Source organism: Achroia grisella, unplaced genomic scaffold (genome assembly GCF_030625045.1).
Source record: "Achroia grisella isolate CSIRO2021 unplaced genomic scaffold, CSIRO_AGI_Agris_v1 utg1245, whole genome shotgun sequence".
In the NCBI taxonomy this organism is placed as follows: domain Eukaryota; kingdom Metazoa; phylum Arthropoda; class Insecta; order Lepidoptera; family Pyralidae; genus Achroia; species Achroia grisella.
Genome location: NW_026712606.1, coordinates 1,029,669 through 1,050,070, shown reverse-complemented (window position 1 = coordinate 1,050,070; position 20,402 = coordinate 1,029,669). Strand labels below are relative to the sequence as shown.

The 20,402-nt window shown below is 32.0% G+C and overlaps 1 protein-coding gene across 1 annotated transcript; it reads left to right on the top strand.

Moving 5' to 3' along the window:
- Positions 1–1,063: 1,063 nt before the first annotated feature.
- LOC131854774 (transient receptor potential cation channel protein painless) lies at positions 1,064–17,795 on the top strand. The gene is made up of 2 exons (XM_059205922.1): positions 1,064–1,295; positions 14,334–17,795. Exon 2 carries the CDS (start codon positions 14,354–14,356, stop codon positions 17,225–17,227), a length of 2,874 nt encoding a protein of 957 aa, XP_059061905.1. The 5' UTR covers positions 1,064–1,295; positions 14,334–14,353; the 3' UTR covers positions 17,228–17,795.
- The last annotated feature ends 2,607 nt before the right edge of the window (positions 17,796–20,402 follow it).

The window sequence follows — 20,402 nt, the reverse complement described above, 5'->3', positions numbered from 1 at the left end:
ATTCGACCCAAATAATATAAATAATACACACCGTTTATGTTATTGACGTCAAAATATATAATTTCTATCTGTACATCTGTTCAAGGTACCTAATTTCAGTAACGTTTAACCTATTTGAATGAGGTTTTCAATGATGTGTTGTAGCAAAATTTTCTCGTAACATTTAGTATTATATCAATCCATTCGTATACAAATACAGTTAGGTACAACTAATTATTATTGTACCTACATACTACACTTTCTTTAATTATTCTAATGCTGTTGGCTGCTGCTGGCTTTTACCTACAGCTTCAGATTGAAATGGGGGCAAGTGTAGAGGATACTCAAAATTCGCGAAAGGACTTAGGGAACTGAAGGCCAACCTGAAAGCTCAACTCAAGTCGTTGTAATTTCTAACTCCGTTGGAATAGCACAGTAAATTAATCTAAAATGAATAGTAACTACGCAGCTGAACGCGCGGTCATCTGTTACGCGGTAGCTTAGATATAACAGACATTTTTTTTCGAAAGGAAATTTAAAACAATTACAACACTGGATTAACTCAAACATTAACTTTGTAAAAATCACTCTAATGCTTTAACATTAAAGATTAGTTTCAAACGTTTTATCAAGTTTGGGTTTACAAAATTTGCAAGGTTTTAAAAATTTGTTTGAGTTGTGTATAGGTCTACTTCTTAGTATCAAATACATATTGAGTAGCTAAATTTTATTAATATCATTATCAAATACAAGTGTTATATTTCGCCTATTCCCTCTTACTCTGAACTGGGTTTTGTTTACTGTATAAGAAAATGCAATGAGTAATGTAGCCTTGACGCTTGTGTGTTTTATACAACGCCTACAAATTAACAAATAAATGCTCCGCCCACAGCAAAAAGCCTCTCAGGTTTGCTAAAAGATAACACAATATGGCCGAAGTTTTCTTAAACTCGTTATTTATATTTAGTAAGCGCTGAAAAAGTTGCTGCAAACAGTAAAAATTCATTTTTATTGTTGGTATAACAAACCATGTTTCAATGTAATGGAGTGGACGACCCCGTTGTGTAGCATTATTAATGAATGTTACATATATTATTTGTGTCATTAATTTAGTTTAGCTTAGTCCGTCAGCAGCACAGGATCAGCGAGCGGTTGGTTGCCACCTACACTGACGCACGGGCGCACCGCCTCACTACGATATTGAGTCCGAATGGTGCGCCCGCGCAGCACATTAACTTGATGAGAACCAGTGACCAAGTGTCTGTGAACAGACTGTGAACAAATTTCCGTGATTGTTTGTTGTGTTATTCAGACGGGTTTGTATTTTCATTATTTAATACTGGATATTTCGCATAAGTATCAAATGTAACATCAACTATTATAAACTTAAATACCTGTTTAAGGATATATATAACTATAACTTAGAACTATTTACATATTTTGTTGTTTTTCATTGAATATCATTAATTACTTATATAATTGTTGTATATACGATAAACGTAACAAACAAAATACTAATATAATATAGAATAAACAATTTGAAATTCATTTTTACGGAATTATTTGCGGAATATGTAAGTGGAAGCTAAGTTAGTTCTTGTGACGCAATTTAATTTCCGTACGTTTAAACTTTTAAAGAAATGTTTAAAATTAAGACTATTTTACCACAAAAGAGATTTCAATAATGATGAAAATAAGTACATCTCACCAATAAGTAAACACTATTTAAAAAAATCTGAGCCAAATTGACGGATATCGTGAAAACAATATCTCTCATTTATTTTATTTTCATTTATGGTTTCCTTTTCCGGTTACATGTCTCTTTCTTCATATCCATTGAAAATTCTTAACGTTAGGGTAATTATGTCTGTGCTTCATAATAAACATTACAATATCATTTGAAACTCTAATATGACATCGATCTGTCAAACCAATTGATCAAGTGAAATTATGTAGATAATGGATTTAAGTAATATTTTAATAAAAACATTAAAAATCGAAACAGTTCATCATTGAACAGACCCTGAGATTTGGTCAAGGTTAAAATGACGTCATTTATTATCATGATGTAGGACATGTGGGTTGGTAGAGCCATACAGTGCGCGACGGATGCTGTATTTGGTGTATATGTATTTCACTTGTAATTGATTAAGTGGCCGACAGCAGTGTGCTATACATATGAATGTTATGGAAATGGATAGGATTTCATCCGGTGATAGCTTACGAGTCATCAAAAAGCGAATGCACTTTGTTGGATTGCAGTCACAATTACATGCATGTGCAATCATATGATACGTATACACATTTATATAACACTCGTAATTAATTAAGTATGCAGCTAGATTACGTAGATTGTTATAATCAGATGAACTGTTTATACGAATTTTAAATGTTTACATCGCAGTTGCAGTCATCATAATAAAATGTTTTATAGTTATAAAGTCTATCAACTTTCTACATATCTTTTAAACAAACAATACTTTTCAAAATGTACTGGATATAGCCAATTACGTTATTAACTTAGTAGGTAACACTGAAAAACTCTAGTAGGCTTTAGGTAATGTAATAACTAGATGACACGGTAATACGGTAATTCTAGCCCACAGTATTTTATGTGTACGATCTGTTGATATAATGGATATGGATATCTATATGACTTTAATTTGAGAGTCTTCAGAAGTCTCAAGTATCGGTGGATGAATTGTTAGTAATGAGAACTAGTAGCCTTATTGCTGACAATGTACTAAGTCAGGTCGACCTCAACGCCGTCCTACCTCTGACCTGATTTCATGCTCATCCTATCGAACTCCTGGTGCCCTACCAACTTATACAGATAGCGCAGGAGATTTTTAGTAATGGAAGTTCTACCTGACATAATATATGATTACCTTATTACTATAAGGTCAACCTGAACCTGACATAATAAATTATTAGTTATAGGGTCACTTCCTATTACTAATAATATATTATGTCAGGTTGATAATCATGTGGTCCCCACTTAAAACCAACATGGATAATTAATTCGCAATAATGAGTTCACAGACCTGGTACGCTCATATGTCATCTTCCACAGTTGCGTGAATTATAAATTTACAGAAGTAGAACTTTGATTAAGTTAAACTAGTTAGTATCAAGTTTTCTCTTGTTTGAACAGAAAACAGCGGGCAAAATCTATCTATTACGTCCATACCATATACAAAGAACTGTTGAAATATTTGTTTTTTCATAGACTTTCGAAAAACACGTAAATATACTGCTTTATTGAAATTAGGTTTATTTTATTATAGCAAACTTGTGTAATTTTGTAATTACATTATTTTTAGATACGCATGAGTTTACAGAAATGTTAGTGTTGAATTGGATAAATTACACATGTTTCCTATCGCACTGAATCAACAGTGGTGAAGGAATTTAAAATTAGGATATCTGTTAGAGTAGGTACGCTCAAAGATATTTCCCTTTTTATTTTACTGAGGTAGACTATGTATAAAGTCGGTTCTGTGGGCACCTCATTTTAAATAGGTGAAACATAGCTGAGGTCACCTCAGCTATGTTTCACCTATTTCAGTCGCCAAGCAACTTGCTCTGTAAGTTTAGTCCTACGTACGCAACGGCAACGTGTGAACGGTATCTCGAACAACATAATGTCGTGATGTTTTAGATGCTGTTTATGTATATAGGCAACGGTTGCGACTTTGCCATAATCACATGGGCTTCCAACCTGTTTATTATTTCAGTTATATAAAATAAATATTCCAAATTACCTGAATACACATAAATACCTATAAATCGATGTATTAGATTAATTAGATGTAAGGTTAGGTATGTAATAAATTTGCCAGTTTCCCTGTCAAATATAAATCGAAACTGTCGAGGAGAAATAGTGAGTAATGAGTTTGATAGACGCGACATGACCTCACGAATACAACTTGTGTACGGTTTAAAAACTCTATCATTGGAAATTCATTAAGTTGCACAAGCACTGATACCTGCCTGCATACAAACTGCAAGCAAGTATTCCTAGTCAGTATTTTCTCACGGTTGTCGTGAGGAACTTTTAGAACGTTATTATGTAGCTCTGCAAGTTGATTTTGTAATAGTTAAATAACTTTAAACAACTTATAGTGGATCAAGTCTTAACACGTAGTACGTTTCAATGATACATAAATGAAATATATCTTTACTTAAAGATTTAACTAGTTAGCACTAGTTATGTCACGATTAAACTTTTTTACCTAGATCCTTGATCACGGCTAGATGCATATAATGAATTAATGCAATTTTGTTGTTAAGTCTTTTAAAATAAATTGAAAATGACTGAAAATGAATGAAAACATTTGGTAATTGTGGTGCGGCTTGTAACTAATCATCATCAATGTCATTTAGTATTTATCGTCGTTATTATATTTGTCGTTAAACTACCAATTTTGATCTAATTCAAAACATATCTTAGTAATAGAGTTACATAATCCAGTCACTCGTGTATAAAATGTGTCCTTTGCCGTCTCAAATCTAAATACTGCATTGGTACATTGTTATATGGTAGTTACCGATTCGCCCACGAGCGCGTCATCGATGTGCCGAATATTTTATTTTTTTTTTTTTTTTTTATTTTATTTATTCATTTCAATATTAATTTAATATGGAAGTTCGATTTGCATTGGACTTCAAACCTGACGAATAAATTACCAGTAACCATATTAGTGCTCTGAGAACGGTATCCCATATACGAAAACAATTTTGATAAATATTTACCATCGCATTCTAGATATGTTGAACGTCTTAATATTTGGAAGTGACAAATGGCGATCAAACAAATATTTTGTAAGTTATTACCTAGAGAAACTTGAGAAGTTATTATTAACCACAATAGACGACTCGTAATGAGGAACACCTGCATAATGTATAGTTGGCGAGAAGTAATAACCTCGTTATAAGGTAGAGATATTGTGGCATCGTAGTTGGCTTAACTATATCAGTAATTTTATGTTATTACACAATGAAGAGAGACAATTATTAGAAATAAAAGGCTCCAATTGATCTGTCATAATAGGAAACTTTGCGAAATTTGTCTATATTAATACATTTTTTATGCTCATGAAGTAAAAATAATACACCCAGCAATCACGATTCCAAACAATGCAAAAAGATAACATAACTTTCAATCCAACGGATATTCAACGTGCGTAACCGACGGAAGGCGTTCAGCTTAACTAATGTAGAAATAGCAAAGATCACTGTAATAACAGTTAATCGAATCGCTTCAGTGACTCAAAATAGAAACTTTAGAATTTGAGCACTTGCTCGCACTTTAGGGTGTCGTAAATGATCTGCAGTGTTGCGCGAATTTTTATGGGCTATTAAGCATTTGATACACAGTTCATTGGAGCTAATCACATCAAAACTGGCATATGTTGGTACGCCAATTTAAACATACAAAAATATACAGTCCAGTTTATATTGCTCTTGTCATGATTAAAAACAGTGCTACCAATATATACTTACTTTAGGTAGGTATTTAATAAATAACAGTTAAAATTATAAAGAATAGAATAGACTATAATTTATTGACTCTCAAATGCAAAATACATATACAAAACAATAATAAAGTAAGCAATAATTTACAACATAATATAATGAATATACGTATAAAAACATTAGCAAAGTATAATGAGAGCCGATGTGGACCATAACAAAACATTATACTGGAAATATAGATTCCAGCGTTAATTTTCAGTTGGTCCAACAGTTACAAATCCATATACAGCATAATTATGTTAACTTAGTGTATTGTGGTACCTACCTACATGAAATTATTATTTTAAAATGCATGACCAAACAGAAATATTGACTGCTTGGCATGTTTACTCTCTAATACAGTCGATTATTTCATGCATTCCGTGAGAATACCTATATATGCTGCTGTCACACTCACACCTTAATTGTTAAGTGGAAGCAAAGCAAATCATGTATGTTATAACCGTAAATGTTTAATTTACGAGTACTAAAGAGCTAAGCGAAGAGAAAATGCTCGTTTTCGGGTCGAACATATTAAGTACAAAGTTGACAAAAGCGCCGTACCACTGTAGGTAGAGAGGAATAGCAAATTGAAATGTCGTGTGCGGAACGGAAGGCTTTCAACTGTCGGTATGTATAGTTGGTCAAGCACCGGATATGTGGCAATGCTGTCTGCCATCAATGCCAATTTAATACGCTTATTCTGGCCTGCATCAACGCACGCATATGGAAAGTTCTTCCTCTCAAAGCTTATTATTAGTCACGATTCGTCCATCCGATATGTTGATGTTACTCTACCTATATGTAGATATACCAACAGTGGCAATTTAGATGTCGCTATTAAAAGCGATTGTTTTGTACAGAAAAATGTATGGAAGTTATTTTATTGATTAACTTTGATAATCGCTATGTAGTAGTTACGTATGGAAATATTATGAAATAGTGTCATTTTGTAGAATATAGAAATACGACTTTATTAATTGTATGCCCAAGATACATGTATTTAAATTCATAACAGCTATTGACCGTTAATGAAACGCGGTCAGTCGGTACACCACTAAAACTTGTTTAGTTTTATATTTATGATAATGAGTATTACGATATGGTATATATTATCTCCGATCTATTCAAATAAATGCGAGTGTAGTATGCATTTCACGCATATACCTATTTCTCTTATAAAATAAAGAAATGAAGATATAAACATTATATCACAAACAATAATATAGAATATTCCCAAACTAAACAGACCTTGTACTACTTGAAGAGCCTACAGGACCATTGAAATAGAAACATTAAACTGATGAATACAAATGTTTGGATTGTACTGGAATCGAAGGAATTGTATTAAACCACTGTACTATAGAATAAATAGAAGTAATAAGTATAGTATATCTACACGACTAACCACACGATGTTAACAGGAAACCAACGTGGACCTGGTGAAATTGACACGATAGAACTGAATTCGCTCTTATCCAATGCAGTCGGGTATATAGTAATGAAATGGTATAAAACAATAACATATAATTTTTGGCGGGTGGGCATCCCTAATAACAAGTGAAATAGTTATAAATATTAGCGAAATTCGGTACCTAGCTATAAGTGTTGTACAGGGCCGGCGGAAACGGGCATGCAACGCATGCGGAACATGCGGGCGCCTCGTCGAAGAGGGCGGCGCCATCACGAGTTTCGGATATATACTACAATTTTATTAAAATATAGAATATATAGAATACTTAATCAAATTATAATAAATAATCTAACGTAACTATGAATACAGAGACGTAAACAAATGTTATGTAAAAAAGCCTATTATAAGATAGATGAATTTATAGATGATAGCAATATATAGCAAGAATAAGTTTATTTGCGGACAACGTTATAATTTTAATTTTCATACTGCTTTCTTGATATATGATAGCGTAGCGGCTTTTGTATATGATTGCCGCATGCATCCTTATGTAAAGTGCGAATACTGTAACTACCATATAGTAATTTTTGTAGCTGTGACGTGGTCGTGTGGAATGAGTAGTCATGCTCACTAAAATGTCCAGACATGTGGCGGCGTGGTGGGCCGGGTCAATGGGCTCCATAAAATATGGTCGAGCGCAGTGATGGCTGGCTCATCCGTCATATCGTGTACGAGTGCTGCTTGTAGGGACTGGTCTGCTCTTATCACTACGACTGATTTAATCTTATTGCATATTTATATTTGACCCAAAAATTAGTGCTTGTTGGTAGTTTGTATTCACACGTTTCGACTTGTAAATGTAAACTTACAAGGATTATTTAAAAGAGCAACACACAAGTTTCTTGCCCGCCCCTATATATAACGTTCTTCTTGTGATGAGACAGCTTTCCGAACGAGTGGTAGATAAAAAACAAATTGTTATGACTATTCAAAAGTGCTTAAATTAAGTTTATTTGAATAAATGATTTTCTATTCTATTCTATTCTATTCTTAAAGTTCTACTAAAACTACTTTAGATATTAAATAAAATATAACTAATTTGTTTTGGTGCCTTTTATATTGACATTTTCGACTGATTTCCAATAGGTAATAAAGTGTTCCTTGTTGTAGGGTTTGTCAATTTCAATTATTAATTACGTTATTTATATTATTTTTTATGTGTTTATAAATCTCACATTTAGATATATTCGCTTGCACGTGACCGAGCTGCAGTAATTGGACTTTCACTAATTCAGTGGTTATAAAGTTTAAAAGTACCACAAAAAAGCAGTTCAATCAGTTATAATTGAGTTTGGACGCATTTTCACCGCAGCTCGGAGGCGTGACCAACAATTAGGGCGAAGCACCCGAGCCGGTAGCGTGCAGATAAACCCACAACTAAATCATTACAGATAAGAGTAGATAGATACTATGAAACAACGGATATGGCTAATTGCTAAAACGATTAGAGATCACTTTTACATTTTCGAATATTTTTGGTGCCGACGCGACTCATTAACTGTTCACTAAAATATTTTGATTGCAGCCGTAAGTTACAATCTTCGAATACCTATTTGTGTAAGAAGTGATCGTTTGTTTATTTAGTGCATTTATTTGAATGATGATACGAACAAACATCCTAATACAAAACAATGAATATTCATTAAATTTTATAAGCTATTGAATATCTATGATAGCATTTTTTTATTTAATATACATCTTATCTGCGGGTGGGCTGACTCTACATTCGTGTGGACTAACCAATATAACAATACCTACATAAATACTCACAACAGGGATGCAGAGAAGGAAATTGTTAGTAACGAGGATTCGTGGGGCAACCAACGTCCCAATATTAGGCCGTCCTCTATGTGGTCTTCCTATTTGACCTGATTTCATACTCGTTCTATCATACCTTCCTGGTGCACTCCACATATATCGTTAGCACAGGCAAGTGCACCATTCCATTAGCATCTATTAAAAAAAAAATTCACTAAATTCATAGGCTCTCTTTTAATAATACGTAACAACTATATACCTATATTATATATTTTGTATGACATACACACAGAAACTTGAATCATTACAGCACATCAAACAATATTTAAATATGTATCATGCACGTGGACCATTTTCATTTGTACAAAAATATCTAAGAATTTTCAACATAACAAATGGATGTAGGCACTTATATTGGCCTCCATTGTTATTGTAATATTTTATGAGTAGCAAACGAATTAAATCATTCTGACACTAAGATAAATAAACATAAGCATACAAATTTAAGAGATCGTCAGTATTGAGAGATATATATAGGTACTGAGTGGACGGTAGCACTACATGAATCTGCATTCTTTCGACAAGTAATATAATATGTAATGTTCTCCTAGATATAGATAATAGTTCTCCTATGGATTGTTCTCCTAGATGATACATTATCTACCAATTTTGCACAGCAGTTGACATGTCTACTTTTTGCTCGGTTATGTCAATCCAACATGGCAGAGAGTTAGTCAAAAACCTGATTTATTTACAGTAGAATCCCGATTATCATAACATCCGATTATCCTGTCTCATTCTCTCTAATTATCAATTTAGATATTTGAGGATTTGTACAATACCTAATGAGAGAAGATGAAAAAATAACAAAAACTAGGATTGTATGTCAAGTACCATCTCACGTAGAAGCTTATAATGCTCTAGATGTTGCTTTTAAGTGGTTTGAAAGACAGGACGATTCTGATCATATACAGTTGTTACAATTGAAGCGTATCCGCAATGAAAGAATGTGTGATGTGTCGTTACGTCAAAGATCAATAACAAGTTATTTCCAACCAAAATTTTAAATTACATATGTATTAATTATGTAATTCATTATCTATCGTTATAGCTCGTTTTTTATATATCGTATTATCTAAGTAAAACCCAATACCCCCGGTTTTTATAGATCCACATAATCGGGGTTCTACTGCAACATTATTACTGCGTTCTGTTTTTAAACTGGATAGTCCTGATTTTTTGAGCTTTCAATCCTGGTTTTTTAAATTTACGCATGGCAACCCTAGGCTTAGTGTTATAATTTCATCGTAATCCTTACATCTTTGCATTCATTGGTGCTCTGCCCTCGTATTAGCGTAGATGACATTACTATTCCATCATTTAAAAAAAATACTAAGTGTGATCGTCTATTTAGATTACTTGCTTCCAAGCATGCAAGTGAAATTAAAGCAAGCAATGCAATGCAAAGTTGGCCGTATTGTAATACAATAGTCATGATTGAGTGACTGTGTCGTAAGATAGATAATCTCTGACTCAAAAGACTTGACTGTAACTATGTATAATGCAAAAGGTCACAAATAATGTCATGAACTTTGTGGATAACCTATTTTGTAACATGACTTCCTTACTTCGCCCTTGATTTACCGCAATCTATATTCAATAATTGAAATATATAAAGAATCTGACGAGGTTATGTACAGCACTATCTAACTTTCTTGATTATTGTTAATTCCATGTATAATAACAACCTGTTTCGTTTTCAAATACAAAATATTGCACAGTTTCACACAAAAATGGTTTCGCATGAATTGAGACTGGCTTGCATAAGCGGGCATAATCTTCAAAATATGTATACAAATATTCTTATTAATCATTGCTTACAAATAGGTACATATGTTGTGCCGAAAGAAATTAACGTACATATACATATGTCACAATTTTATAAAAAAAAATCTTAGAGAATTGAGTGTTATAGTTAACCATCACATTACTGTTTGGCTCGATAATCTTTGTGCGACTTATTATTATCTACATATTATTACAGTATCATGGAATTATAAAGAAAACGAATTATACGCTAATTATAAACATTAAAAGCAAGGTCTTAAAATAAATAGAAGCTATAATATAATAAATTCATAAAGATATACTTTCACTTAATATTATAAACGCAGAAAAGCTTGTGAATGTGGATGGATGGATGTTTGTTACTATTTCACGCAAAAACTGACTGGATTTTAATCAAACTTACTTAACTTAATAATACGGCTTATCAGACTAACACGTACATGCTCGTAGGTTATAAATTTCACGGAAGTGAAACCGCGGGCACTTCTAGTATACTATAATTAAATAAAATAGCGTTATTTGAAGGCGATTGTACGATTGTTTGTACAAAAATAAAGTTTCATTGAAATGTTATTTTTTATACAAACAGATTTTTGTTATAGATATAATATATTTTATCACTTATTCACGTGTTCATGTACGTGTAGGTACATATATTAGATATATGTATTTAACACATAGTAATTCTATATATTTATTTCATTAGAGAGTAAGTACCTAATACTTATTCTGACATGATAACAATATAAGTTAAACGTACTCTACATTTATTATATAATATCCGAACTTTCACAGATATATTGTAAGTTAAAATCTTGCTACAATAAAATAACTTTGTATGTCAAATTATACTTTTGATACTTATTTATTATTAAAAATTCTGGTATTAGACATTTTTACATTTACACTACTATCCAAAGAAGCAGTGTTCCACTGGATGAACTCTTCCATTGTTTTACACGGTTTATTGTTTTTAAACGGTTTACGGCTCTTTGAACTTTTTGTCGGGTTACATCTTTATTTTGGATATCTGGCACATGTGCACATATGTGCCATGTATTCTTTACTTGTCTGTGACAATTAGGAGTTAAGACTTTGTTAGTCTTCATTTGTTCATCATTAAACCTGATGTAGATGTAGGTAGACATTCATTAAATGAGACTCCTAACTTTATATTTAATTGAGAATGCGTAAAGGTCTATGTAAAGATGTTTAGGTGTTATACGTGACTCGAAATAAATAGGCGAGTAATATCTTAGATTCAAACCCCAGTGAATATAATTTGAAAACTTTCTACGTGCGTCCATGCCGAATGCACTTTTATTTACCTACTCATAGGTTCGTAGGTACCTTCTTGAAAGCTGAAGCGAAACAAGTTTTCCTCTCACAAGGTAAGCACTAATGCAACCACTATGAAAAAATAGTGAGAACTCTCAATTGCACATAACTATCAACATTAAAAATTACATTACTAAAATATTTTTATTACTAACTCTACCGTTCAGTTCTGCTAGCTACTTCAGTTGAGATAAAAGTAACTGAAAAATACAGTGCATAGAGCAGTGTGTTGTGTTCCCATTCTTAATAAAGTATATACCACGCCAGGTATCAAGAGGTGATTTTTTCCGGAACACCTCCTGGTGAATACACCATAATAGGCTAACCGACATGACTTCATCATCATTCTAAACGCACTCGGGAGCACCACTCTATATTCATATACAAAAAATAGAGGTAGGTACATAATGTAATGAGGTCACTAATAGTGGCTACTTAATAATAAAGTGTAATTGGTTAATTATCGTTTGAATTAACTCCATAAAAATAGGGACTGATTCAGAAATGGAATCTTAAATTGGTACACCAGTACAAAATAGAATAACAACACTCTAGTATCGAACATTATTAGTAACATTTAGTATGTTACTGAAGACGGAAATGAATTATAAGGGTTGATCTCATGTTTAATGAACGATGAATATGGAATGTGTGTTCTGCCGGCAGGACATCTGTCAAAGAAGAAATTAGGTCAGGTAGCAATCGTGGAAAATTTACTAGGAATTGGACACGATGTTTTTATGGGAGATCGTGTAGAGGATTTACATGACACGGTACAGTACTAGCAGCCGGGTCACTATTCCCCATTACAATATTTTTTAATCATTACCCAACCAAAAAAAATTAGACTTAGTCACGGTTAGTTCAGAGCAAATCTGTAAACAAATTGTTTCAGAAGTTATCTGCCAACCGTTGAGAATCTGTGTATAATCACAGATAACATTGGTATAATCTTTGTGTATAGTATAGGTACATGCTTATATAGATAACTACCTGAACTTAAAAAGATTTCATGATACAGATGGCCTTAAATTAAGTACCTATCTAAGGTATGATGTATAACAAAATTTTGTATTCAAATGTAGTTACGATATTATTATGATTTAATATTCTTATAGTTACTGTATTCAGAGGTACTGTATGTTTCAAAGAAAAAAAAATCAATTAGACTTAATTAACTATTTGAATTTGTTTCTTCTAAAGTATACCTACTTATCACTATTCCGATAGGATCCATGTGAAGACGAATGTACATACCTACTGAGATTGTATATCACGACCTAGGTACATGTAATTTAAAATACAAATGTAAGCAGCTTATAATAATAAAACAGTTTAATCTTGAATTGTATTTACGCCATCATAGAAACAGATTATACTGAATGCTTAATTCGTCTCGGTACAGCGCTAATGCAGAAGGAAATGCTCATTATGCAAATTGACATAAAAGTAGGTAATTACACAGCCAAAGAGCGCTCCGATTCATCAATATTCGAAACTTCAATTATAGTGCAATAAAGTTCATAAATTGGAAGCTATTAAACAGAATAAACAAAAGCTATTCTGTTTCTTATAATGAAATGAGAAAACACAAATTTCGATAGCAAATTGTAAGAAATAAACAGTAGCGATCGCGCAAATCGAATCCAATTATATTACTCTAGACTAGAGTATAAAATTACCTGCATGTACTGCATGTGTGAAATGTTCTGAATAATTTAAATCTTGAATAATCTCCATCGATGAATCATTTAAAACGTAAATGACTATACTTTTAACTATAAACAAATGTATTATTTTGGACAAAGGGATTTTTATAGAACAAATATTTATTGGAATATAACATAAGAGGGTTTCTACCCCAATTTATAATCTGATGAACCTGTAAATCTTTGTAAGGGACATAAGTGTTAGATTAGTCCGAAAAGTATCAAAAAATTATGTTGTTTTTTTATATTATATAGAATTATTAAAATTCTGTACATATCTAACTTTTAAAAAGGGTAATTTTACAGGTTAATGGGTACATAAATACACACGTGTATGGTTATTAACTTGAATGGCCGATAAAGTAAATCTTTATAAACGTACAATATTCAACATAACAGATAACGGTTCTAATAGCCTACAGATGCCAATCATGTTAATCGTAGATTCACACGCTTGTTTATAAAATTGATTAGCATTATTAACAAAATCTAAACATGAGCTTAAAATTTTAGGAGTCGTTTTTGTATCGATAAGTAGTCGTAATAAAAGCTAAAAATTGTGCCATACGTATCTGACCAGATGTTCGTTTAATTAATTAATTTCAATTGAATAATAGATTCAATTATGTTTCAGAGTACTACAATACTATCAAACAATTTAATTCAATGAAAAAATTAGTCAGTAATTAAAAATATTTTCTTGCTTTCAGATGCCAGTGTAGCGTGAGACATGACTCGAGACAGTTACGAAATGAAGGGCAATCGGCTGTCGCGCGGTAGTTCCCTGTTTGGTAGCGATCCTCAAGTACAATTTAGAACAGCATTGCGTACAAATGATATTGTAACTTTTAAGAAAGTGATCAACTATGTTGACCTGGAATATGTTTATGAATATCCTGATTACAAAACTTGCCTTGAACTAGCTGTCTCCGAACCAAATAAATTAGATTTTGTAAAGCTTCTATTACAACACCAAGTTGAAGTTAATAAACTTAATGAAACGCATGGAGCCGCTCCAATTCATTTTGCAGTTGAAAACGGCAACATAGAAGCCCTGAAACTTCTTCTAGAAGATGACAGAATAGATGTGAATATTAAAAGTAAAGCAAATACTGCACTATTACTAGCAATTAAGAAAATAGAAGACTTGGAAGATGACCGTGAGCGCGAGTTAGATACTTACGAAGATATGATAGAACTTCTTCTTAAAGCTGGTTGCAATGCAAATTCGCCAGATTTGAAAGGTATGACACCAGTATATTCTGCAGCAAAACAAGGTCTTGAAAGAGTTATAAACCTTATTTTGGATTATTCAAAACATTCTATTGATATTGACAGCTATACAGATAGAAGAGGTAAAACAGCTCGAGGTATTTTAAAAGAAGCGTTTCCATTTATGTTAGATAAGTTTAATTCTTCTGCCGAAGTAGTTGAAATGATTGATAATGACAAATTATTTTCGTTTCTCTCTAGACACGACGAAGAGAAATTTATTCGTGACTTCACAAAGCTTGCCAATAAAAATGAACATCGAACTGCACTGACAGCCAATAACGGAATGCATACTATGTTACAATTTGCCGCAGAAAAAGGGCTTGATAAAGTGATAGAAACGCTATTGCATTTTGGAGCTGATCCCAATGCCACTTGTCCGGGAAATGCACATCGACCGATAGCTATTGCTTGTAAAAATGGATTTCATAAAATACTTGAAAAATTTTTAGAAAATGACAACGTATTATTAGACACCTCAAAGAATGAATCACTTGTCCAGGTAATCATAAAAGGAATTCGAACATATTCCGGAAACACTAAAGCAGATCATAAAAGATGTTTGGAATTGTTACTTAATCATCCAAAGAGTTGTACTGATGTTAATTATCGTGATGACAAAAAAAATACAGCTTTGCATTATGCCGCTCGAAATGGTGATAATGATATTGTATTAGAACTATTGCGCAAAGGAGCGTGTATAGGAATACGCAATCTCTATGATGAACCACCATTGGCCGACATTCATGCTAAAACACTAGAAAAATACATGGATGAATGTATTACGACAAATGACGAGCGTCCTAGTGATGATAACTACGAAATAAATATGAAATATAGCTTCCTAGTATATCCTAATAACAATTCACTAGAGGGAGAACAAAGTAAACAACCTTTAATGGATAAATCTAATAACAATTTTAAAGAATATGACACTATTTTAGCTCCTGAAACGGATGCTCTTTTATATATGACACGAAGCGAAGAACTAAGACCGCTACTAAAACATCCAGTAATTACAAGTTTTCTGTATTTGAAATGGCAAAGAATAAGTTCATTATTTTATGCAAATATCACTTTTTATTCTCTTTTATGGTTATGTCTCATTCTTTACATCATATTAGGATATGGCGTAGAACATAAACTACCAGAATCTATTGAAGTATTGAGTACTATTACATATATTGGAGCAATCATTGGATTAATGCTTTTAATTGCGCGAGAGCTTTTCCAGTTTTTGGTTGCACCCGTAAATTATTTACAGAGCTTTGAGAATTGGATGGAAATAGCATTAATATTTGTTACTACTTTGATCTTGTTTTACAATTCTGCATCTGAGTCAACAAAGCAACAGTTATCAGCAGTAGCCATCTTATTATCTTCTGCTGAATTAGTTCTTCTGATTGGTCAATTTCCGACTTTATCAACAAATATTGTAATGTTGAGAACTGTTTCATGGAACTTCTTTAAATTTTTGCTGTGGTATTGCATATTAATAATTGCTTTTGCGCTTTGTTTCTACACTTTATTTAGACAAGAAATAAAAGATGATCAAAAAGCTCCAAATCTTAATAGTAATAAATGTGGAAAAGAAGAAGATGACGAAGAAGACTTTTTCGTAGACCCAGGAAGATCATTGTTCAAAACCATCGTTATGTTAACAGGAGAATTTGATGCGGGGTCAATTAAGTTCAGCGCATATCCTGTAACAAGTCATATTATATTTATTGTATTTGTTTTTATGATACCTATTGTATTATTTAACTTACTAAATGGTTTAGCAGTTAGTGATACACAAGCAATTAGAGCTAACGCGGAATTAGTTGGCCATATATCACGGATTAGAATGATATCATATTTTGAAAGTGTTCTTATAGGAAATGCGATCAGTTACACAAAACCATGGCGGTGTTGGTCATGTATTTCAAGATATATACAAAATATGCATATTATAAAGCCTAAAATGTTAATTATAAAACCTTTTACAAAACGAATAACTCTTTTCCCACATTTTTTGCCTAACTACAGTATTGTCGTGAAACCAAATCAAGACAACAAAATAGAGATACCAAAACCAGAGCCCCTGAGTAAGTTTGATGATTATGAGGGAGATATTGAATCTGGTGGATGTTGTTTAGATAGATGTAGGAATTATAAATTAGATAGACATATTGTGAAGAGTGCTAAACTTGTAATAAATGCTGCAAAGGATTCAGAATTTGATGAAATAAAGAGCCTGCAAACGAAATTAAGTCACTGTGAGACAAAAATCGATGACCTCCAAAATCTATTAGAAAAAGTATTAGATAGATTACAATCTCGTCCATGTTAATTTAAGATTAATTTTATAACATACCAAGTAAGATATTTTATTGAATTGATATTTTAAAAAATAAACATAATTTATCTATATACGACTTTTAAGTTGAATGCCATTACTTCTGACTATGGCAATGATGCTAAGATTAGTGATAATGTCTAATAATTCAATTTAAAATAATTATTTAGGTAGATAAATTTATGTAAAGTGCAAAAGGGCTTATGCTATAACTAAATTGAATGTTGTGGTACTTTGAAAATTATGTTAATAGAAAATACTTATCAAAATTATGAACTCCCCGACCAAACAACTAAGTCGAAAATTACATCTGATTACTTCATGTTACATGAAATATTAGTACTAACTACGCATTGTTCTCAATAAAATATTAAGGTGAGCTCTATTTCCCTTAGTTACTCTACTTAATATATATAATACGTTTCTAAGTGCATAAAATTACTCGAATGCTTACTCCACTTGTATTAATACGTTTTTTTTACTATTTAAGATTGTAATAAGTAAGAAAGTATCATTTTTATTACTATTAAGTATATACAATTAAAATAGTTGTATTTTAGAGATCTTGTTACAGTATGAACCTAATTGTTTAAATAAATCTATATCTACGAATGAAAGCTTATTAACTATTTATTTTAATTAAATTATATACTAATATTTTGGTCCTGTTTATTTATTGAATGATGAATGTAATATTCAATACCTATATCGTCATTTCTTTTAAATCGTTATGACAACCCCTTTTATAGCACTGGTACCCGAAGATATCTCCTCGTAAGATGACTTAAGAAGTGTATATACAGTAATATTATATATTTAGGCACTTAGTTTATTTATACACCGTTGAGATGTCGACTTAATATCAAGGTACTAATTCTAATCTGGCTGAAACCATAACTTTGTGTGTTATTTATATTTCCGATTGATTCTCCGGTAAAGATATATAACAAAAAAATCAACAACAAAACCAAAATATATTCCGATGTACGGTGGAAAACTCGCCTCCTGTCACGTTGGATTTATTATACTCAGAGAAATGTCGGCATTCCAAGCACGGTACGGCATTGCGTACATCTTGAAGCGACAATTGACAATACCTCTGACTACCCCATCCGGGATAATAGTAGAGTAGGTATGTTTAGTTATAATGGATGAACATAAAAAATGCTTGCTCGTTTTTAAAATTCTTTCAACGATAGAACTGTGACCACAAAGGTCTACTGGTTTAGCACGCCACCTTACTTCCGTAGCGGGTTCGATTCCTCGCATAATACAAAAATACATTTGTGTAACCTTATAAATATTGTGTATGCATTTACAAAAAATGTATTCAAAATTAAGTATTTCTAAGTCTAATATCTATAAAGAAGTTCTGCTTAGCTTCGAATTAATGAGGGTTGTGACAATTGTCCTTGTCATGGGTTATGGAACTTACGACTGTCTCATTGTACTTAAATAACAACGTGCGGAATGGGGACAACGTCATAGAATACAGAAACTGCTATAACTAACCACACTACACTTTTCCTGTGTTTGCGTTTATGCTAGGTAGGTGCTCCTATAAAATCCTAAGGATGAAAAAGAGCGATTATACATTATATTCATCGTTCGGCAATCGTGCCCTCCAGTGATCATCCCTACAGAAAATGAATAGGCGTAAAGATATAGTAAGGCTAAACTTCGTACAAAGTTGTCTGCGTACTTATGTCTCACTAATTGCAGCCTCCAAGCCGCTTATTGGCAGAGAAATTATGGGGTTCGGAATTCGGAGGTACCTATGTACATCCACTGTTCGTATCTGATCATTTAAATAAAAAATGGTTTTAGTTTATTAATATATTTATTGCAATAAAAAATAACGATGGTATTTACAACCACGTCACGAAGATTTTTTAAAATTAAAAGCAACGATATGTGATTGGCAACAATATTTTAAATAATTAAAGTATTAAAGGCTTGATCATTTTCAATTAAAATTATCAAGCCGTAACAGTTTTGTGTGTCAATTGTTATTCATTCATTATAAAACATAATATGTTAAAAGTAATTTCCCCTTTCACATAGGATTGTAGTTGTCTTCTAACATTATTCATCATTAGTGTACTTACCATGCAGATTTGTGACCTATTCTCATATAAACATTATTACGAGATTTTATAATGAAGCAGTAATAGTTTGGTTAAAGTACAATAATCACATTGTGACAAAATAAGGTACAAACACTCGAGTAAACTATTCCATAAAATCATGATAGATTCCATAATCAATGAAACGTACAGTGTTGACGAAGATACTGTACAGTAGGTATATAAATATTCACAAAGAATACAATATAACTCCTCTAATTGGTAGTCGTTAGAGAGTTTTTAATAATAATACAACTAATGAGTAGATTTGACTGCGCAAAATTTTTAAACAATATTAATATAACTAGATAACTAACCAGTCTATTAATAGTGAACAAATTGAAAAACAACATATTTCCAAGATTTATGTAACTAATTCATAATAGTAACAACTAGGTGGGTACTAAATCAACGAGAGAGATTTTTCCAAATCACCAATACCAGAAACATCAAATTGTAAAAATGGCACAGCATAACAACGCGTACAATGAGAGAAAGAGGCTTAATTACACCATTAGGCTAAAAAGCACAGCCCTTTACAACAAATGTAAAATTTAATCTATACTAAAATTTTATTCATCTACGATTACTTCAAATTAATCTGAAATATTTACCTAATGTACTAAAACCGGAAGAAAACTAGTTATAGATCTTAATTTACAATATCTTCTTGTACCTATTCTACAATCTTTCATCTACATGGTGCCTATATTGAACACACACGATAATTCTTTTAATAAATGAAATTATATATGAGATTGTATATTTATTACATGATATTTTCTATTTCTACTGCCAAACATTCTCAGTAATTTTCACGATCGCACTATGTGATTATGAACCACGTCCATTGTTAGGCTACGAATAACGTGGTCATGCAGTACCACGAAGACAATAGATTTCGACCTATTACATCAAAAAAACATACTACATCTAGATCTATATCTAATACTCAACGAAAACTTTCCAGTGTGTGTTTAAACGCTAAAATAGACTTATGGCTTTCACCAATACTGATATAAAAATATGGCAAAAATTAAATA